The sequence below is a fragment of the Lissotriton helveticus genome, chromosome 7, assembly GCF_964261635.1.
Source record: "Lissotriton helveticus chromosome 7, aLisHel1.1, whole genome shotgun sequence".
NCBI classification, from domain to species: Eukaryota; Metazoa; Chordata; class Amphibia; order Caudata; family Salamandridae; genus Lissotriton; species Lissotriton helveticus.
Window position 1 is genome coordinate 1,745,408,348 of NC_136068.1, and position 23,182 is coordinate 1,745,431,529.

At 43.2% G+C, this 23,182-nt stretch overlaps 1 protein-coding gene across 3 annotated transcripts in view; it reads right to left on the reverse strand.

Moving 5' to 3' along the window:
* The window catches only part of LOC144767667 (sialic acid-binding Ig-like lectin 13), a 514,457-nt gene that overhangs the window by 198,445 nt on the left and 292,830 nt on the right, over positions 1–23,182 (reverse strand). For all 3 annotated transcript variants that reach the window (XM_078651061.1, XM_078651060.1, XM_078651059.1), the window contains 3 exons: positions 15,329–15,634; positions 10,967–11,011; positions 3,470–3,730 (listed from right to left, as the gene is read on the reverse strand). In XM_078651061.1, coding sequence (XP_078507187.1) covers positions 3,470–3,730; positions 10,967–11,011; positions 15,329–15,634 — 612 coding nt within the window. The remainder of the gene's footprint in view (positions 1–3,469; positions 3,731–10,966; positions 11,012–15,328; positions 15,635–23,182) is intronic.

The following is a 23,182-nucleotide window of genomic DNA, read 5'->3' on the forward strand; positions in this document are numbered from 1 at the left end:
CCTCACATAGGCCGGTGACTAAGGCCAAAACATGATTCTGAAGGACACGTACACCTTTGCTGTCTTCTCTGCGACCTGGGCAAGCTGACTCCACTGCCCAAGGCCAACCTGTTTGGACAGTTCCTCTCCTAGTGGCCGGTCGAGATAGTATCAAGGCTCAACATGCAATAAACCCTTCACCACACACAAACCCTTCCTAATCTTACACACACCTGCCTCTGTTTCTTTCTTTATGACTTGCTTTACGAGGAGGAGGCGCCCGTTTTTATTGGGGTTTCGTCGATATCTGATGAAAATACTGGGCCTTGCCGGGTAATTGATTGTGGGCTGAACAAACTGAAATATGGGCTTGTCATCATGACTCTGCTTTTTCTTTGTAGTGAAAATATGTGAATGATCAACTGTAAAACAAAGAATGTTTGCCTAAAGCATAATATTTTGTATAAAAAGAGAAGGCTGGCTTTGTAAGTTTGAGCAGTCTCCTGAGAATATACACCGTGTTGTAAATCTAGGACGCCTGTTACTTGGTTGCAGCCAATAAACTCGATCTTTGACTTCACCTAGAAGACTCTGTGTTTCTGTAGTCTGAAACAGGAAGGACTCGAAGTCATAGGGTGTTGTCCCTGGCACCGCTGGGTTACCGGTTCAGTACCGGTTCTGAAAAACCCAGTACTTCACAGCTTATGCCTAGAGGAGTAGGTCTTCGTGCCACTGAAGCTGGGCACGTGATGGGGTAGGTGCCTTGAATATGACCAGAGGACAGGGGTCCTACACCAGCTGTGATGTCATGGATGGGACAGGTAAGGAACAGAGGTCTTGCACACGCTGTGATGTCATAAGTGAGAAGTCATGGATGGGGCATATTGGGGAGAAGGGTCCAGCACAAGCTGTGATGTCACAAACAGGGTAGGTAGAACTGATAAAAGTTTTGGGTTTCCTTCTGCTTTTCCTTAAGCGGCGTAGCAAGGTGGGGGCAGTCCACCCCAGGTGGCACTATTTTGGGGACGGGGGGTGTCTAGCCCTGGACCGTGTCATGTATGAGCATGTAACTTGCATGATCGAGGTAACTATTAAGGGCTATACTACGTGTCTCTCAGACCTCTTTCAGGTGCTCGCCGTCCTTTTTCCCCAGCACCTCACAGGGGGCGGCAATCTGAAAGATAGCCACGGGCGCCACAAGCTCTAGCTACGCCTCTGACTAAGCTGGATGTTCATTAGCCTTTCTACGATCTTGACCGGCATAGGAAGTCTGGAAATTGGCCGATAATTATTGGGGTCCGAGATGTCCAGATTGGGCTTTTTTAATAGCAGCTTAATGGACGCCCGCTTCCAGCTTGATGGGAAATCCCCCATCTCAAATAGCTGCTTAGCTAATCCTGCTAAAGCATTGGCTAAGGGGGTTACTGCCAACTTTGCAACTGTTACTGGGCAGGGATCATAGGGTGAGCCAGATTTTATGCTCAGCAAATGTCTTTTAATCTCGTCCCCTTCCACTGGGACGAAGCCTAGCAATTTGGTGTCCTGGGTGGCTGCCTTCGGGCTCCTGGATCTAGATGCCTGCAGGCTCTGTGCCACAGGGGCTTCCAAGGATGCATAAATCTTTTCCACCTTGCTTGAAAAAAAATGAGCTAAATTCTCGCAAAGTTCCTGAGTTGGAGGCGTAACTCCTGGTTTAGGTGTGGCCAAGCTGGCTACTGTGTGAAAGAGTTCCTTGGACGAGTTTTTTGCCCCAAGGATACGATCTGTAAAGTAGGTTTCCTTAGATTGTCTAATTCTTTCTTTATATTTTCCCAGGCTGGCTCTGTATATCTTCTTCTCGGCTTCATTATAGTTTTTACGCCAGACTCGTTCTATCTTTTTACACTCGCACTTTAGCTCCCTGAGTTCCTCTGTAAACCAGGGGGCTGATGGAACCGTGCGGATTGGAAGCCAGCTTTTAGGTGGGGCCAGTATAGTACAAGCTTGGTCAATCCAGTTGGCAAAAGTGGTGGCGGCTTCCTCTATTCCTACCGGCAGAGGCACCTTGGTGGATGCAAGCAATTCCTCCAAGGCTGTCCCATCTATTTTAGTCCAGGCTCTACTAACCTTGACTTCCTTCTTAATCCGCCTTGCCCTCTGTAATGCCCCGCCTTGAATTCTAAACCACACCACATTGTGGTCTGACCAGGCTACGGGCTCTGTCCCGGAGAATTGCAAGTCTGGATGACTCGTAAAAATCCCATCCAAGGAATGGCCTGCTTTATGAGTATGCCCGATGACCACCTGTATTAGCCCCAGCTCTTCCATTAGGTCTTTTAGTGCAACTGTATCACTGTCCTGACTGGAATCCAGGTGGAAATTAAGATCCCCAAGGACAGTGTAGGCCTTTGTGCACAGTGCTTCCTCTAAAAAGTTGCCCACTTCCCCTAGAAACACAGCTTTAGTGCCCGGTGGTCTATATATGAGACAACCCTTAAAGGATTGATGGTCCGATAAAGTTAGATTGAACGCTAGGGCCTCACAAGAGTCGGACACTATAGGGAGAAAACTACCTTTAAAGGATGGGTGATATATGACCGCAAGGCCTCCTCCTCTTTTCTTCGGCCTATCCAGTGTATAACTAAGGTAGTCCACTGGGATCGCCTTTACCAGGTCTGGGCCAGACGCTGCATCTGTCCAGGTTTCAGTAACAAATGCTATTTTAATGTCATGATCTTTAATTAAATCGGCTACCTCTAGACAATGCTTGACCAATGATCTAGCGTTGAGCAACAGGCAGTCGAAATCCCTCCTCTTTGTTTCCTCCCTGTTCCTCCCTGTCGGGGTTAGTGCCTTGATTTCACTCATCAGGATGTCCTGGGTATGTACTTGGCAGACATGGCAGACATAAGGACCCCCTTGCAGGCTCTCATCCATCCTCAGAGATTTGCAGCCTGTCACTCTTTCCACCGCGTTAAGGCTCAGTAGAGTATTACGACCATACACCTTCCGTGGCGCACTGCCTGGGGCCTCACGACCAGGGGTCATGGCACTAGGCGCGGTACCGGCGTGGACGGGCGCAGACGGGCTTGCCTTTGGCGCACCCTCGGCGTGCCTCCCGCGCACCCGCTGCGCGGTCGCGCCAGAACCTGTTTTTAAGGGCGGTGTTCAAATTGCCTAGAGCGCTGCCCCTGGCCCAACCTAAGATGGCGGCCGTCCGGGCAAGCGCTATTCCTCAATCCCCCTTCCTATGTCTTCAAAAGGGCTGGAACGTGACCCTTGGGTAAGCGCATATGCTGTTCAAGTGTCGGTGAGTCCTACTCAATTTAAGAGGCAATTCGGTACAATTAATTAAACAAATTAAAAATTTCCCAGATCGTTTAGCTAAAAAAATAGCTTGCGTCTGAAAAGAAATCCAAAGTTGTGTCATACTTCATGCTGAGTCCAAAAGAAGATAGTTTATCAGGCAATGGGTCACTATATTTTGGTATTTCAATAGATTGATACTTACATTGTACAGAGACGTTGACTAAGCTCTGTTCCTGCCCATGTTTATTAGCCGCTGTACAGTGGTAAACGCCATCATCTTTGGAAGTTATATTGCGGCGGGTCAGTTTCAGGTCATTAGAAAAAAATGTTGATTTAAGGATGAGCTCTCCCTTCCTCCAGGTGAGATTAGAAAGCGGGTTACTGTCCGCAATGCAGAGCAAGATGCATTTGGAGCCTTCTAGCACTTCCACAGGTGTTGCATTAGTTGTTCTCATATCCCTTTCTGTGAAACATGTAACAGACAAAATTATTAATTTTAAGAATTTCTTCTGAGTGTTACCTCAAATTACGTAACTTGACAACTTATTTTTAGATAATTTTGTAGAACACTTAAAAAGAGATATCCAACAAGCTGCTTTGGTAATGACTGTCAGTATATAGTTGTCAACTAAACACCCACAAATTTCATCCATCAAACATTCTTTCACTGACTCTCATCGTTTACAAGCACAAAGTAAGGAAATGTGTATCCCATCTAATATAGATTCACAATTATTTGTGAAAGTTCCATCTATGGTGTCTGATGATCTGGACATCCATTTCACGGTCATGTATAGCAAGAACATAGCATTGTGTATCTGTTTTTACTTTAAGTTTATTATTTGTTTCTAATATTAAGATTGCAGCATTTCTTCTTTATGGAGCAACAAATGGGTTGAGTGGGGGATGATGTGCTGCAGATGATAACATCAATATTTGCTCGGCGTGCATGGTTGAAGATATTTGTGGGGATGCTTAAAAAGGAAAGGTAGATAAAGTACATATACAGAAAGGGGTTGGATGTGGTAGGGTCAAAAGGAGATGGCTTGAAGGGTGAGAGGAAGATGTTGAAGATGTAAGTCTGATCATCATTCCCTGAGCTCTCTGAAAAGGGAGCAAGCTTTAGGTGCGGACGGAGCATACGAGTACAATGTGCTTGCGACATATTGGGGTTTTACTCGTGGAGGGATGTATTTATCATGTAATTGCGTTGTTCTTAAATCATACGTGGTGTTGCAAGGGCAATGCAATACGTAAGTAAGATTTATCATGTAAGGCAAGGCCACCTTGCGTGACCCTGTGTTACTTGGTAAATCTGGAGTAATTTAAGGCAGCACAAGTTAATAATAATAAATACATCTTTATTTTGGAGCAATTGCAACCATAAAATATACACTCATACAGTAGGAAAAACAGCATTACAAATCCAGTTAAAAGTTAAGATGAAACAAGACTGATCACCAGTAATTAAAAGAAGGTGAATAAAAGGCAGTGCAAAGACACAAAAAGTCATTCAACAGTCAATTGGTTCTAGATAGCCTTGATCTATGGGTGTCCCACAAGAAATTTGTCATTGCACAAAGTGTGAGTTCATTAGGCAACAGCTGTAAATACATAAGTGCCACTCAGGCTTGCCTAAACTTCATGGACTTTAAAAAGGGGCAATGAAACTGCCTTCTTGGGAAACTGAAATATTTACATAAAAGGACAACATCTAATGTGCCCTGTGGAGACCTAGAGTTGCAGCCACAGGATCCCCTCACATCTGTGGAGCAAAACCAGACGGAGATGCCAAGAGATGGTGAAGCAGGTTGAACCTAAAACCGGTAACTACAAACCTGTTGGTTGCACTTGTAAAGGTCGAGAGATAATTTTCCCTACCCTGAACTGATAAGGCATGCACCGTCATAATGGTTTCAATAGCCCAGTGTTTTCATGATGGGCTGATGCGTGTTTAAAGAACTATTTTTTTTCCGTGTTAAGGTCCTGAGGCCTATCTGAATCATGTCAAAGAAACATATATGCTCTACCTAAAGCAAAAAGAGATTCCTTGACATTCCGTAACCAGGGGATTTGAAAAGCATGCTCTAGTGACAAGGAGTCTGAGATGATCAGGCGCTTTAGATCCTTATTATCCCTAGACCATATCTTAACCCAACAAAGCAGAGGCTTAAATGCTGCCTGGTCAGCTAAGAAGTTGACACCAACCTCTTTGTGTACGGCAAAGGAGGGAGTGCTATGGGGAACCTTCATCATCCGTCTCAAAAACGTATTTTGGGCCGCCTGTAGATTATTTGATGAAGTATAGCACCAAACCTTACTGACATATAAAACCTATGAGGTGCATATAGACTAATACAATTTTAAAATTGCATCTGGTGCCCAAGATCCCAGCCTATTTACATAACTTGCAATAGTGTGAACAGTAAATACAAAAGGGGCTAAAATGCAGCCTTGTTGAACCCTCCTGGAGCATATAAAATATTTAGTAAGGCCACCCCCAAGAGAATCTTAGTGCCGAAGTAGTATGGACATGAAGATTCATTAACAGGGATACAGTGGTGATCAAAGCCCGACGTAAGGTCCATAAAGGCTGAATGCAGGGCACCCTGTTGAGCAACCCTATATTTTGTTTATTAGTAAGTAAAGATTGAGTCATTGCTTGATGGTTGACTTACCCAGTCTTTACCTCAGATATTATTTGATTATTGTCCGCCCATGAAGAAAGTCTAGTTGATGGGACCCCGCCCAGAACCCTAACTATGGCATCAATGAGAGAAATAGAGTGGTAGCATTGCAGGTTATCCTTATCCCCCTTTTTATAAATTGGTAGAATTGTGGCCGTTGACCAAGAGGGCAGCATCCCTTTTTCCCTGCAGCATTGAATACTAGTGTCAAAACCGAGGCCCAAGCTTCAATATTGTCCCGGAAGAGATCAGGAGGAATCCCATCAGGGCCTGGCGCCTTGTTCCGGGACAGTGCCTCAATATCCTTGTAGACTTCCTCCAACGAGAAAGTGACTGAAGTGTCAACCAGACTGGGAGCAATATCATTGCAAGACCCTTTGAGATGGGCAAAAATATACACACTGTAAAAATGGGTGACCCGCTGATCAGGAATGATGTGGTGACATAAGACAGGCCTTGATGGGCTGGAAAAACAGACTATTAATATTCTGCCGAAAAAGTGAGGTATCCCTTAGTTGGCTAGCTTTAATCAGATCAACCATGCCTGTTTTTGTAACTGGTGCCTCCGTTCCTTCAGAGCCTCCTTATTGGTTCAGTGGCAAATTGCCACCCATTCCCTATCGCAAGAAGACTGCTTCATGGCTTTCTTCAGAAGGCGGAGGACCCGGGGGCACACGGGGTCAAACCATGAGGGGTAATCTGGAGACAAAAGAACTTCAAACCTACCCACCAAGCGCTAAAGGGTCCAAGCAGGTAAGTAACTCCTGCTGGCAGTCTGCGAAAAGTCTGTGATTAAAAACCTTAGCATCTATTTGCGACCAGCGTAAACATCTCCCCTGATTAGTTGGGGCTAATGGTCCCGGGGGCTTGCATGAGCCCTCCAAATGGTTCTCTACCCCCTCCAAAGACAGGGTTTAGGACACTATAGTGTCTATGTAAGATATTAAAGGAAGCAGGTGGCTAACCCATATAAGCTGAAACAAAGATGAAATCAATGATCGTGGTGGACCACCTCCAATATATGTCGGAGAGATTTGGGAATTAGGCAGGTTAATTAGCTTGTCTAAAGTGAAACCCAAATTGTGCGTGGCAAGGAAACTATCTCCACACCTTTTATGGTGTGCTTCATGTGCAAGTCCTCCGGAATCGTGCAAGGTTGTGTATTGGGTGATGAGTGTAAGAAGTTTGGGCACAGATGGCAATTAAAATCCCCTTGTGTATTGGGTGATGAGTGTAAGAAGTTTGGGCACAGATGACAATTAAAATCCGCTATCAGGATAAAAGTCCCATGGCCAAGGCCTCCCCCTTTAATGAATCTAAGGAACCTTTTCAGGCTGTAAAACTTGAGGACCTGCATGGCCCCCTATTTGCATTATACACATTATTTACTATCATAGGGAGAGCTCTCCCAACATGGAATTTTAGGCCCTGAAACATTTGGGAGTCCCGCTTCATGATCTGCATGGAGCCACAATACTCAAGGGCTGCAAAAATAATAAGGCCCATCCTTACTCTATCCACACTGGACACTTACCGCTGAACAGAAGATGGTATTGTACCCCTCAAAGAAAAATTAATTTTTGACTCCCCAAGTCTCTTGCAGGCAAATGATGTTAAAAGTCTTAATAAACTGTATCCACCTTTAATCTGAGAACTTAGCGGACAAGCCTGCCAAATTTCAAGAGATGAGTCTTAAATTCATCCTGGGTCAGAGGGTAAAGCACAAGGGGGAGGTTATATGGTTGGCTGGAAGGTTCGAAGGCCCCATAAGCTGTGAGTTATGAGAGTGGTGCACTAGAGTTGAGGAAGGTATAAGGGAATTGATTCGTTTTAGGGGGGTAAGTTCCCACTCGCTTCCAAACCCTGTGATAATGTACCCAATTGATGGACCTGCAGACTGAGTTTGCCTTCTCTCTTAGGGAGTCAATCCAGATCATTAAGGTCTCCCATAGGGGCGTAATGATTTGAGAGCGACTGTTGCCCCCCAGTGTGCTTTCTGCACCACCATGGCCAAGAGATTGTTCTGCACTGAAGGCACACATGGGGGCCTATAGCAAAAGCCAGGGCCGGACTGGCCATAGCGGGCACCGGGCAATCCTCCGGTGTGCCACACGGGTGGGGGCGGGTTTTGGGCCCCTGGGGGCGTAGCTGCAAAATCGGCCCTGTACCAAATTCGGCCGAAAACCGGCCCGACAAAGAGCTCTGGTGGCACCTCCAACCCCCTTCCCCCCCCCCCCCGAGTAAGCAGGGGGGGCGGCCGAGCACTTTGCCAGGGACGGTTGTGGTTCCCAGTCCGGCTCTGTAAAAAGCCCAACAGGAGTGGTTTTATACAGGTGTTTGGAAGGTAGGATTTAGAAAAACTGATCAAAATTCTTTGTTCCATTTCAGGGTCTCTAACACTAATAATAATGCACTCTCCCTCAAATGGTGTCCTAGAGGTCCCTATCCATGAGACCCTCCTTGCTATCAGGATATCTTTATAGTCCCACCTAGTATGACTTACCTAACCAATGTGTAACTTTATTAATCTATCTGTGGTGTCCATTGTGTGAGTAGCGAGCCAGGGGGCCCCAATCAAGACTACAGTGTAAGGGGAACAGGCCGGGGAGGGAGATTAATTATCAGTAGCGGGGAGCCAGTGACTGACCGGCAACTGGTTTGGAATTCACCAGCAGAATTAGGCGCAGAGGGAGGCTGATTATGGGAACTAAATAGTTGGTAATATGGTGGGATGTGAGAGGCCCAATAAATAATTCTGACTCGTTGCAGCCTGGGACTTGGAGTTAACTGGTACAAAGCTGTCTACAACTAGGGAGATCAGAGGTAGGAATGTCGATAGTTGTAACTTGGGTCAGTGGTAGGGAGTGGGGAATCTTATCAGTGACTGTCAACTTCTCTCCATTCTGCTTAACAGTTCCCTAGAAACTGCCTCTAGATTATCAAGTCTGACCCAGAGAGGGGCCAATAAGTCAAATAAGGTGGTTGTGATTTTTTGTTGTACAGGAGCCAGGTGAACCTCCATGTCCCTCCATCGTTGCTTGCATTACTCTGCCTTGGGAAGGTGTTCTCTGGGTGGAGGCTGGGTGTTCCCCCATATCCAGCCATGGATTTTTGCACATGCCCAGAGTTACCAATACTGATAAACCAACCTGGAAATGCATCAAAGGGCTAAACCTTCCCAAGGGAGATGCAACAAAGAGAAATATCTTTATAGCCCCTGCATCCTGCACACATAGAAAGACGAAATAGCCTCACCTATAAATATCCTTAGTGAGAGATGACCTGTTCATATGAGATGAATTTTCCAATGGCAATTCACTAACAAGGGAATTTTGCATTAAATTGAGTTTCTTAGCACCTTTTGAAACTAGCAAAGTAGTAATGAGCGTGGGATCAGATGGGAGAGGCTGTGATTGTTTGCATGATATAATTGAAATTGGCTAAAACTTTGGACATGTACTAAACAACGCTTATTTCAGAAGACACCACTTAAAAGCAGGTTTAATGGTTTATATTTGCAGATTCACACAGAGACTAATTGAATATCTTTAATGAAGAAAATGCTTCCTGATAACTTACATAGTGTATAATCTTAATCTGTGGCACACCGATGACACAATGAGTGCCATCTAAAAACACACTAGTTGTTCAGCTGCACATAACATATTCAGTTATCTGCAGGTTTCATGTTTTTATGAGTTTCCTTTTAAGTTAGTGATTTTCTTCCTGGAAGATTGCTTTTAAATGGAGCTCTCTGTTTCTATTAGTATGTCAAAGATGTGAAATAAAGTAAAACGTATTATGATTCAGAATTGGAATTCCATTGACAGCAGATGGCTCTTCAGTGGGGGATAGAAGATGAGCCTGCACTTCGGAGCAGGAGAAGTAATATGTGAGGAATTACTTTACTTGACAACTTGTTATGAGTAGCTCATGCTTGCCAGATATTGTGGTCATGCTGCTCTTCGTACATTTTCAACCTAAAGTCAGTGACGAAAGGCACCAATGTATGACATTTGATTGGCTGGATCACTAAATTCAGACCTGTGTTTAGGGAAGTAATGCAGATGTGTAACATGCCCTCGTCTATTATTATAATTGGAGTGTTAGGGGCTAGATGTAGGTAAAAAGGTTTTACCGATTCTAAAATACCGCATTTTACCAATTCGGTATTTTAGAATCGGTAAAACCTATGTAGGTAATAATTTGGTATTTTTTACTGAATCGTTGAGATTCGGTAATTACCGAATCGGTATTTACCAATTCGGTAATTGCCATTCATTCCTATGGGCCTGGAGGCCCATAGGAATGAATGTCATTTACCAAATCGGTAAATACCGATTCAGTAAAATTGTGAAATAGTCAAGGGTGGCAGGGTGTCACTTTGACACCCTGTTGCACCCCTGGTTAGTGCTTGTGTGGCATGTATGGCACAGGTGTAAATGCACATATTTGCATTTACAAAGGAATTCGTTATTTACCACCAACTAATAGTTGGTGGTAAATAACAAATCCTTAAAGCCCTGTAGCACTGTTTACAGTGCTACCTACATTTCAAAATACTGATTCGGTAAATTTACCGAATCGGTAAAATACCTACATTTCAAAATACAGATTCGGTAACTTTACCGAATCGGTAAAATACCGAATCTGTAAAATTATCGTTTCGGTAAAATTACAGATTGGGTAAAATTACTGAGTCTGTATTTTTTAATGCCCTACATCGCAGTATCCAAATACCGGTCGGTAACGGCCGAAAATCGGTATTTTCGGCTGTTACCTACCAGTATTTGGATACCTACATCTGGCCCACAGTATCTAGTTCTGTATTTAACAAATATAAAAAGATAACCTGCAGAAACCTGAATTTGACAAAATCACACACCACTCAAAATAAGCCTATGTGCAAACAACAGACCTCAAGGTAAACTGAGAGCATGAATTATGGTGGTATGGTCAGTAAATCATGGTAATAAAATTAGTACAGAATAAATATGGATGCAGTACCTTACCTCTATCTGTGATAGATACATTGACTGTTGGTGTCCCAGGTGGATCTATGAAGGAGTATATTCAAATTAGAAATAAATGTAACGCTTTAAAAGGGTACTAATCATAAAAGTTTGTAAACTGACATGAGCATGACCGATGCTGACAAATGAGGTGGTAGTTGGGATTCTCCTCCCTTTTGTCTGTTGTGTCAATCCCCAAAAGAAGCTGAAGAAGGAGAGTGAGAAGGAAGACTTTCACTCTTCATTCCAACATTTCACTCAGATCTCTGAAGACTTTCTATTTCCGTTGCTAGAAACCATAATCACATCACATTGTTTGACCACTTTTCTCTTATTGCGGTAAATAAAAGCTCACACAATACCATGCTACTAAATTCACCTTCCTTCAAAACCCCTTTACAGATCTCAGTGCCCTGTCACTATTTTCTAGCAATCAATAGACTTTTTAACTTGGATCCAGTTTCCAACCATGCCCCCACCCAAATGGAGGGAGTATCAGACTGCAGGAGGTAGCCTATAAACCCTGTAGAGACTAGAGCGAACATCTGTAACATACAACAATTTCTCTGAGGGTGTTAGTTAAAGGTCAATTCAAACAGCACAATTACTTGCGCGTAGCAGAAGGAGAAACAAGGGAGACAAGAACATTTTTGACAACAGTAGAGGAGAGGTTAGTAAATGCATATATTTGGCATATTTAACTTCATATATTCAAACATATGTATGGGTGGCACTGCGTTACATTGAATGGCTTGTAACCTGAGACATACTGTGCACTAGTGCTCATGAAAAATAATGACGGTGCAAGTGACACGTGAGGAAGTATGTACAGTGACAGGAAGAGGCGCAACAAACAAATACCCAAATAATGGTGAGATTTACATAGTAGGGATGCACATACAATAAATGATAATATATACAAAAGGAGTCAAGATGGGTATCCTTGAGGAAATAGCGCAGAAATTTTCGCTGCAAAAGTCGACAGCGTTTCGGCCTGTTGAAGTGTTTAGGCCATCATCAGGACCAGGTTACTGTTATTTATATATAGCCGTGGCGACGTATCGTGACTGGATTCCCAATCGTGGTAAAGGATCCCGGAGCAAGGAGGCATAAGTAAGAGCCTGACTTATGCCGGCTTCTGAAGCGCCTTGCTTTTCAACAGCTGACTCTACAAAACCAAGTACCACGCCTAGCAGATTCTGTTTTACCACAACTCAGGGCAGTAATTCCTGGACCTTCTCTGGACCAACTTCCAGGGACCTCCTTTCGTCCCCTCTGCTAAGCCCCCTGACCAGCAGAAGTGTCCCAGTTTGTACCTATACTGCTCCGGCACACTTTACTATGATTGGGAATCCAGTTGAGATACGTCACCACTGCTACAGTAAAAAACAGTAGTCTAGTAGCTTTAATGCAATTTCTTTCTACACAACTTAAAGCGTTGCAACTCTTGAGAAGGTAAAGCTTGCAAGGAATTCTAAAAAACGTTTTTGGAAGGACTTCTACATTTCTTCACATACCCATGTACATTACAATACTTAGAAATGATGACAAACGTGGTCATAAGCATTACATAAATAACAATGTAATCATTTTTGACTATTTGATTCTGTATACCAAAGACTGCAACTCATGGATATGTTCTAATATTAGAGTTCACCTATTCGATATTAACTGTTTTCCCTTGTCACTTGCCTCCTCTTTCAATCTATTGCATTCCACTTAGATCTTTGGTCTTCACTATCTGTATCCTTGTTCTCAAAGTTACATGCTGTATTCCTCTAAATTGCAATGTTTCTTTATGATCTCTAAGGAACTGTTTAGCCTAGAATGCTTTCCTGGTGTGGTCTAGCATGCACTATAAAGGACTAATGAATAAATACATACTACCCTTACTTTGAAGGCACTTGTTTAAAAGGCAGCTTGTTTTCTACTGCCCGTGGATCATAAAAAGGCTTTGGCCACCACATCACTATTAGAAGATGCCAACGAGAGTTACACACGTCTGTCTGGTGGGAGTCTTCAGAGCATCTGTGTCTCATTAGCTGTACCTGTTAAAAAACTTTTTTTTTTCCTTTCCAAAAATAATCCCCAAAAGCTAGGGTTTTCTCTTGAAAAACGAAATATTACTGGCTGTGACGACCGGGACCTTTCACCCGGTTAACGGGTTATCTTTACCCCGGATGGCCATGCCTCACATTAAGCACCCAACAAGGAAATCAGGAAAGGGGCATCCCTATCCTACAAGGGTGGTGCAGCTTTCAATATTACCAGTCAGTTCAATTGGAAATGGTTCTTCACATCAGGGGTTTACAATGACAGAGCCAGCTGAGGATCCACCATCGAACACTGTGGTTATCCACCTTTATAAATGTGGGGAAACTCTTTAGATGTGGTGGTGCAGCCACTCTGCAAAACTTAAGATCCCTTAGAAAATAGGATTCCGTTTTACTTGACATGATGCTGAGTTCATTGAAGGTGAAGAGTAACTTGATGGCAAAAATAGGTGTGTCTTTTCAACACAGACTTTTAGAGGCAACTTCCATTATTCATTAAATCAAAACAAGCAGAATCAGTGGAAAATACCATTATTTTTGCTGAGGATTCTAGAAAACTCTTTTCCAACTTCTGAAGCCTCTGGGATGTAGTGAGATTTTTTCTATATGCTTCTAATGACATTTTCATAACTGCAAATCTCCAAACTTCTGTGTATTTCTTCTGCAGTGATGATTTCTGTTTGGTATATCATTTAGTATGTCAGGGTGAGTTTTCTTGTTTGATGCTGAATATTTCTTTCTATCCCAGACAGACTTTGGCCCTCAACCTGTCAAGTTCTGTTAGCTGTGCTTTTTGTTTCTCATAATACCAGTCGTTTGCCAATGCTATTTGGTAGTTTTATAGAGCGCTGACTGTTGACTGTCAGGCACCTCGGAGCACTCAATGATATACGCCCTTTGCCTAGGAGACCGTGTGCTACCTAGTCAGTGAATCTTATGTTACATTGTATATATGCTACTTTATTATGCACTACATTAATCTTATGCATGTTTATTTATTGTCTATAAGTAGCTATTTCTCTTTATCTATTGGTTATTCAAGTAGTTGCTCCTTGATGCTGGCTATGCAGAATTTCAGCTCTATGGGCTAGATTTACAGTGATGCCTAGAGGAGCAGCGCAGCACCGAAAGATGCTGTGCTGCATTACGGCACAAGTAGAGCACATAAGAGTGCCATATCTACAAAGATATGGCACTCTCCTCCCCTCTCCCTAGCACTGGTACACAATCATGCAGCCCTGCTCCATGCATACAACTTTGCACTATAGTGCAAGGGTTTTTGTGTGAAACCAAATCTAGCATACGGTTTTTATTGAATGTTAATCCTTCTAGTACAAAATACCATGCTTACATTAACGTTAAAGCTTTTCTTACTTTGTATGTGTGCTGTACAGTGCGGCACACATGCAAAGTCAGAACATAAAGGAGAAATAATAGCATTTCTCCTTCTTGCTGCCTGCTTTGAACTGGCATTATTTTTAGCTGCAAAACCCAGTTTACTATTGTTAACGGACAGGGTTTTGCATCAAAAACCATATACGGTTGTATGGGAACGCCCAGGTACCACCCATGAATGACCCCTCTGACTTAGAGTAACACAAAGAGGAATTTTGTGCTGCATTGTGGTACTCTTAGGCAACTTTCCTCGGCTACCTACTCTTCACAAAAATGTTTAGTGTAGTTTTGTGTCACATTTGTGATTCATACCTAGCTAAAAAGGTTTGTAAATCTGGCCCTTTGTCTTTGTGAAATTTTGAGAGTTCTTTCCGGTTAATCTGCAGCACGTCTACCTACTTACTGATTACCATTGCTTCTATCTAGCTGTCTATAATGTGTCAGCGGCAATGTCTCTACATCCCATAGGTCTGAGGGGCGTATTGCTCCCTATTTATAGTTTCTTGTTTTATATTATTAACTAGCCAATGCATGGAGGCGTTTTCCCTGCCTGCATTAGTGCCCACGGCACCCGTCCTCCTCTATCACTTTTAGCCCACGGATATGTTGTGTCTGGCTAAATAAATGCTTGGGTGACGAAGTCAGAATCCTGAGCTGTATTGTATGTATATATGTATGTAAGTATGTGGAATTTTCATGGCGTGAACCTAGCCAACATACAACAGAGTGCTCATCACATTTCTGTCATTTATCTATGAACTTCTCCAGTACTGAGATAAGAGGAAGAGATGCAGGAAAAATAATCCAGCGATTCAATCACTGCTTTTTAAGACCGATTCATCCACCAATGGTATTGCCAAAACGATAGGCACTGAAAGCATAATTTCATGAAATCCATTAAGACTGTACTTACATTCCACATTGAGCGTGGAATTACTTTTAGTTGATGCTCCAGCAGTGTAAAAAGTTGCTGTACAAATCAGTTGTTTGCGGTTATCCTCTCTGGTAACCTGGAAGGAGATCTCAGATATGTGGGTCTGGGCACCATTAGCATCAGTAACTGAGCGATTCGTTGTAGCATGTGCAAAGTTCCAGTCCCCATACCAGGTGATGTTTGGGGGCGTCCCTGAGCACCGCCCGGGGGCCGTACAGTTGATGCTCACATTTGTACCCTCGGTCAGTGCTGGTGGAAGATCAATTGTGGGCTTATCTTGAAGATCTAAGAGAGAGGAAATAAAAGATTAGTATTGTCAAATACATCCTTAATTATTGTACATTATTCTCGCACCTAAGGTCTCTTTGTAGCTCTTTCAGCTTCAGTGGGACGCCTTGCTTGGCTTAGCAGCTTTTGCATGCAACAGCTATTAGGTTTGGCGTGTAAAGATGCTTAACATCACAGCCATTTTTTTGTAATTCAGCAACTTTCTGACATTTGGAATATGGGGAATTTAAAATGAACGTATGTGGAAGCATGTTTCCCCTTTGCAGGAACAGTATTCTGCTAAAGGCTGATAGTCTATTTTATCCGTCAGCAAATTTGAACGAAGTCCAAAAACTCTTAAGAACATGAAAAACTTCCAGCTGAATCCTTAGATAAAGATCACTGTGTTATACTCTACTCTGATGCCATATTCATTCAGATCTGCATTTGAATGTAGATCCCACTGCAACCGGCCTCTCCACTTCGAGCGACCAGACTCCTAAGCATGATGAAATTCTAGAATGAATGACAACAATAGCACAAGCAAAAATACCAAAAGGTACACACCTCCCCCTTTAAGCAGAAAAAACTCTAAAATGCTTCAGCACAACTGAGCAAGGAATAACATGATATACATACATGATCAAAATTGGCAATAACAACTAGGTGTAAAGGAGTATCAAAAGCAAAGAAATAATAGGAAGAAATAGAAAGTATGTGAAACAAATGAAACATGGTAATCCAAATGGAACACAACAAATGTATTCTGTCCTTACATACTTATTCATCCAACAATGTAAGAGGCATCATTGTATTGCCTCAACAAACTCTGTATGCAGAAAAAGTAGCATATCGTTCACTTCAAGCATAGAGTATTTCCCTCACACTCACATTACCTTCAATGGATCTATCACACTCCCTGGTGGGCACAGTAGCATATTACTATATAATAAGGACATTGTATAGGTAGTTATCATGTCTCTGTCTCTGATCAACCCTCTGTTTATTAGCAAAATCACTTCCATCAGGATGTGTATAAAAGAAGACAAGAGTTAAAGCACGAATTTACAAGGCATGCCCCTCTGAGACAGTGAAAAACATGCCTGACTAAATTAGGAGAGCTAAAAATCATTACGACACAATCACACCTATCAGTATTTGGGCTCCTACCTACCCAGCTTATCGTACCAATCATATTTAGATTGTTGACAGCTGGGTAGTGAGGCCTGTTCTTTGTCCCAAACGATTGATGGATTTATTTCTGAGACTTTCTCAAGACAGTTTGATTTGTCTCAAGGGACGGAACATTCTTTAAAATAATTACAGACTGTGTAGCCTCTGGTTGGAGGTCCAATGTAACTTGATTAGCAGAAGCGGGCTAAACAGTCTTTGCTGAATGGGCTAGATCTCTAATACCTAATTCTCCCTCAAACGTTTGTTTTTGATTAACTTCCTGCATCACTGCGATACATGTACTTGTATTGTTTTCAACTGTTTGTGGCATGGACAACATTAGATGCAGTGAGTTGTTAACCAACAGTTTTAGACATCACAAAATACTTGTGTCCTTCTTGGAATGGTCTTGTTTCTGCTTAAGAGTGCTCTTGTTACTCCAGCCCCTCAGGCTTCCAGCCTGCATAGGCTCTTTGTTGGGCAATTTTGCCACTGCTTTTCTTTCTTTTCCTTTGTGGCGGTTGTTTAGGACACATTTAGAATGGATCTGTCAATTGTGAAAGGCTCATAGGCCACATTAGTATATTGACACCTTCTCAGTCAAAGCCAGACAGATTTTCAGTGGAGTTTATTGAAGGTTTGAACTGTAGCTATGTGCTCTTCAGTAATACTAATTTCTCTTTCAATCACACCCATAACTTTAGTTAAATAAGTAGTGATATTCTTTGATGCTGGGACGCTAGCACAATGAACATCCATTTTTCTTTTGCCTATTTAGAGGTTTTTTCAGGGACTGTAGACACAGCAGGAAGTCAAGAGGGGTGTCAAAACATAGCGTCTTATGGGCTCTGAGGGGCACAGACGGTCTGCTCTTGGCCCAGTTGCCCCATGCCGCGAGTGTTCCCGAGCACTTTAGAGCGCGCATGCCAGCTGGTGCCCCTGCTCCTGTCTGTGGGCTGCTGTCCAGTCAGCCCGCCGGATTCCTCGCTCGAGCGACTTCTCCAGTACAGGACGAATGCCTCGCAAGGATTGCTCCTGACCTTGGCAACATCAGGTATGCAAGTCATCTATTTCCCCGCTATGGCTTCACGGCTGCATATCGCGAGCACAGCTTACGATTTTTCCTAACACCCCCCTTCCCTACCTTCCCCTCTTGTTTCCCGTAGAACACCTCCAAATCACACGTCATAAGTAACAACAGCGCTGGCTTACTTACAGCACTTCTACTACCCGCAGATTTGTAACCTTCCTTCATTTGTGGCCTGCTCCATTGACTGCAGGTATGACTTTGGTTTGTGCCCGTTATAGTTGTATTCCCTACTCCGGTGCCCATCGCACCTATACAGTTTTCTCCTCTCCTCTTCAGAACTTCCTGGGATATCCCCGCTCCCACGGCCGCCAATTTTGACATTTTCTCCCTTCCATTCGGGTACAGTCTGAACACTCTCATCCTTGGCCATGCTCTCTTCTCTACCTGGCCATTCTAGCCTACTTGCTCTTGTCTACCTGGCCACCCATCGGCCTTACTTTTTTTCTCTTTTAATCTCAAAGCACTACACCAAATCAAGTAACCTGGGCCTAGATGTAGGTAAATGTGAATTACCGATTCATAAATACCGAATTTTACCGATGCGGTATTCATGAATCGGTAATTCAAATGTAGGTAGAAATTCGGTAACAAATACCGAATCGGTATGATTCGGTATTTACCGATTCTGTAATTACAGAATCGGTATTTGCCATTGATTCCTATGGGCCTTGAAGCCCATAGGATTCAATTGCAGTTACCGATTCGGTAATTACCGAATCGGTAAAAATACCGAATTTACAAGGGGGACAGGGCGTCACATGCCTTAGGGCATGTATGTGTGCCACATGGCACAGGTGTACATGCACAGATGTGCATGTACACAAGAATTCGTTATTTACCATGCAATTGTATTACATGGTAAGTAACGAATTCTAAAGGCCCTGTAGCACTGTTAGAAGTGCTACCTACATAGGAAAATACAGATTCGGTAATTTTACCGATCGGTAATTTTACCGATTTGGTAAAATTACAGATTCGGGTAAATTACCGAATCTGTATGTTTTCAGTGCCCCTACATACCAATGGCAAAATACCGGTCGGAAACGGCCGAAAATCGGTATTTTCGGCCGATTCCGACCGGTATTTTGACACCTACATCTGGCCCCTGGTCCTGATGACGAACTGAAGTCAGAAAGGTCGAAATGCCGTCGACCACCCAGCGTCATTTTTTGGTTCTAATGTGGTCAATTAGAATGATTTGAACTGACTTACGAAATACTTTACCTGTATATGTTTCCTTTTGCTAATGACCACAATTTTGATGAAATGTTTGTGCCGCCCACGCTGCTCGTTCACTCTTTTGTGTCACTGCGCCATTCCCTGTCACTAGCACTTTAAGTGCACAACCCACTTATGGTTACTTTTACATACAATGTATTGTAGTGCTGGCATAACAACTTGCAAATAAGAACTCTTTGTTTCTCTACGACTGCCTATGTGTCTCCCATTTTTTCTGTTCTTCCTTTTGATTAAATTTGCTTCTGAATTGGTCACATGAAATAATCTCCAGTAGAGATATTGTTCTTTGTATGCATATTGTACTCGGGTCGCGACTGGGTTAACAGGTTTACTCCCGTCTCTTTGTTTCTTTTATTCTAGCAGTGGCTTACTGAAACACATGAGTTTGACAAAGATCTGCTGACTGTTCATAAATCAATCCAATTTATTGGTGATTCACCCGATGATTTGTGAAATTTCATTTTTCGGGAGCTATATTCTGGATGATTTTCAAGTTAATAATCCCGAGTCCCCCATAGGGTTTTCTTTCGGAGTTTTGATCCTTTCCTGATGAAGACCCCTCCTAAATAATTAATATGGACTAAAACTTCAACATTTTCTTTAGTAAACTGCCATTCATGTATGTTCACCTGAATTGTTCTCTATGTCAGAGACAAAAACTGAAAGCAGTATTGCAAATATATCTACATAGTTTATACTTCACTTCTTTACATTTTTAGCACACAATCATTCACATGTGTCACTTTCACTGTGCTGTTCACTGGAGCACTATGTTAATTCGTATTTGTCTGAATTTGTTTCATTCATCTATGTGACAGTAAATTCTGTCACTACAATAAGATCTGCATGTTGTTTGTTCCACCAGTGAAGCTCAGGACTGAGGCATCCTCCAAGGGAACCATTATACTCTAAAACTATTAAGTACCCAGGTTCCCTGGAAAACAGGGTTGATCCATATTTTTAGCATGATTCAAATAACGCCATGGACAGAAACCACTACCTTACACATCATAGATAATGCCTCTTGACAGCAAATGAATATGAAACCTGCCTCCTGATATTGTTGGACATCTCAGCTGCTTTTGACATATGCGACCATCCGACCCTCATATGCACCTTGGGGTTTCGAATAGGAATCACCACAAGTGGTTATATTCCTTCACTTTTAACCAACACCAGTTTGTTCACATTGGCATGTGTAGGTCACAAAAGATCCCTATTACCCTTAGAGTCCCTCAGAGCTCAATAATGTCTCGGGTCATCCTCAGTGGCTCAGCCTATATATCAAGCTGCTTGATAACAGACAACAGCATCAAGAATTACCTGTATGCCCATGGTACTCTACTATAAAGTCTCCTCTGCTTCAGATATCCACTTCCTCAAACAGTGTTTGAAACATCATCCAGACTTGAACGTCCAGCCCCTACTTTAAGCTCAACCCAACCTAGTCTGAATTCCTGTTATTCATCGAAAACAATAAAAAAGATACAGTACAAACATGGCCCTGTCCATCAACTGTTGTTTTTACATTTGTCACCCGAAAGGGATGGGTATGCCCAGACGTGGGTCCGTGCTCTCAATACCACTGGAATCAAGCTATCCTGGCTGAAGAGGGGTGATATCTCGAAACCGGTCCTAGGATGCTTGTTTCCAGTCCAGGGAGGTCCTGGCTTGGCAGTTCTGGCTGGACTGTTCTCATGAGGCACAGGGTCAAGACTGATTTGCATGTGGCTGGGTTCAAACTGGAATGGCATGGTGAGCAAAAAAACGATGGATTTAGGCCCAGATCTCTGCACTGGGGTGAATGTATGACATTGTTCTGCATTCTATCCATCAACTGTTGTTTTTGCATTTGTTACCCCGAGTGGGATTAGTATGCCCAGACATGGTTCCCGTGCTCTCCATACAACTGGAATTAAGCTATCCTGGCTGAAGAGGGGTGTAACCCCGAAACCGGTCCTAGGATGCTTGTTTCCAGTCCAGGGAGGACCTAGCCTGTCAGTTCAGGCTGGACTGTTCTCATGAGGCAGAGGGTCAAGACTGATTTGCATATAGCTGGGTTCAAACTGGGATGGCATGGTGAGCAAAAGAATGATGGCTTTATGCCCAGATCTCTATAATGTGGTGATTGTATGGCATTGTTCTGCATTCTGTCCATCAACTGTTGTTTTTGCAAACATGGTCCTGTAAAATGAACCTTAACAGAATACCAACTTTCACAGAATGCCAAGTTACTTGGATTCAGCATGTATACCAACCCTATTTTCAAGTAACACACTGTCAACTGTTGATTTTGCATTTGTCACCCCGAGTGGGACGGGTATGCCCAGACATGGGTCTCGTACTCTCCATGCCACTGGAATCAAGATATCCTGGCTGAAGAGGGGTGAAACCCCGAAACTGGTCCTAGGATGCTTGTTTCCAGTCCAGGGAGGAGGTGGCTTGGCAGTTTGGGCTGGACTGTTCCCATGAGGCACAGGGTCAAGACTGATTTGCATATGGCTGGGTTCAAACTGGAATGGCATGGTGAGCAAAAAAAATGGATTTAGGCCCAAATCTCTGTACTGGGGTGATTGTATGACATTGTTCTGCATTCTGTCCATCAACTGTTGTATTTGCATTTGTCACCCTGAGTGGGATGGGTAGGCCCAGACATGGGTCCTGTGCTCTCCATGCCACTGGAATCAAGCTATCGTGGCTGATGAGGGGTGAAATCCCGAAACCGGTCCTAGGATGCTTGTTTCCAGTCCAGGGAGGACCTGGCTTGTCAGTATAGGCTGGACTGTTCTCATGAGGCAGAGGGTCAAGACTGATTTGCATATGGCTGGGTTCAAACTGGGATGGCATGGTGAGCAAAAAAATGATGGCTTTAGGCCCAGATCTCTGTACTGGGGTGATTCTGCATTCTGTCCATCAACTGTTGTTTTTGCAAACATGGTCCTGTGAAATTAACCTTAACAGAATACCAACTTTCACAGAATGCCAAGTTACTTGGATTCACCCTGCACACAAACCCTACTTTCAAGTAACACACTGTCAAAGAAACAAAGATGGCCTGGCACCAGCTCACTCTTTTAATAAAAGTAAACCTTTCTTCCAGGAAGTGTGCTAATCCGTGGCCTCCCAGACCTCACACAGGCATCTCTTAAGGGTATCATTCAATTTGCAGCATGTCTCATCCAGGGCATTACGAAATATTAATATCACAACAAGGTATCCTAAATGGTGGAATTAATTATTTTGAAAAGGTTTTATAACATTTTATGGGGAACCCATTTTCCCCACACGCTTTGGGTCTGGACGCTGATTTAATGGATGCCAAAATCTCAGCAGATTCCACATCAGATTTTACCTTGTAAATCTGACATTCGAATAATCTAGGGATATTTACATTGATAAAATACTCCTGTGTTGACTCCTCCTCCACCAAGTATTTGGCAGTATAAAGTTGCTGGAAGTGTTCTAAAAGATCTGTGGAATCTCCTCACTATTAACTACTTCTATTTCGGTCTTGGGGTCCGTAACCTTTGATACTATGGCTGCTTCTTGTTTGGTTGTTGTAGAATTAACCAGTAATTTGCCGACCTTCTGGCTATCCTCATAAACCTTTTGTTGATAAGATTGGGAACTGCTGATCTCCTCTAGGACAAAAAAGTCTCTCAAGGCCTTTCTAGCCTTTTCCAGTTGATGTGCTGCTATTTCCAGCCGCCGAGCCCTAGTGTGGGCAGCCGAAAAGGAGATTATTTTTCCACGAGCTGTGGCCTTGAAACCCCCCCATACTGAAAAAAGTCCCGCTGTACTATCAGTGATCCTAAAATATTCGGAGATCCATTCTCTAAAATTCTCCACCCATTCTTGATCCTGGAGGAGGAGGCGATCCAGCTGCCACCTTTGTCGCTCTCTTCTCCCCCCCCACGTTTGAGCTCAAGCACTATGTACACATGATCAGAGAAGGGGTTGCTCCCAATATCTGCCTTTAAAATCTGCGGAGATCTTGATGCTAAAAAAGAAGGTCTGACAGCGGTGCGAGCAACAATTGAAGGAGTTCATATCGGCATTAATAT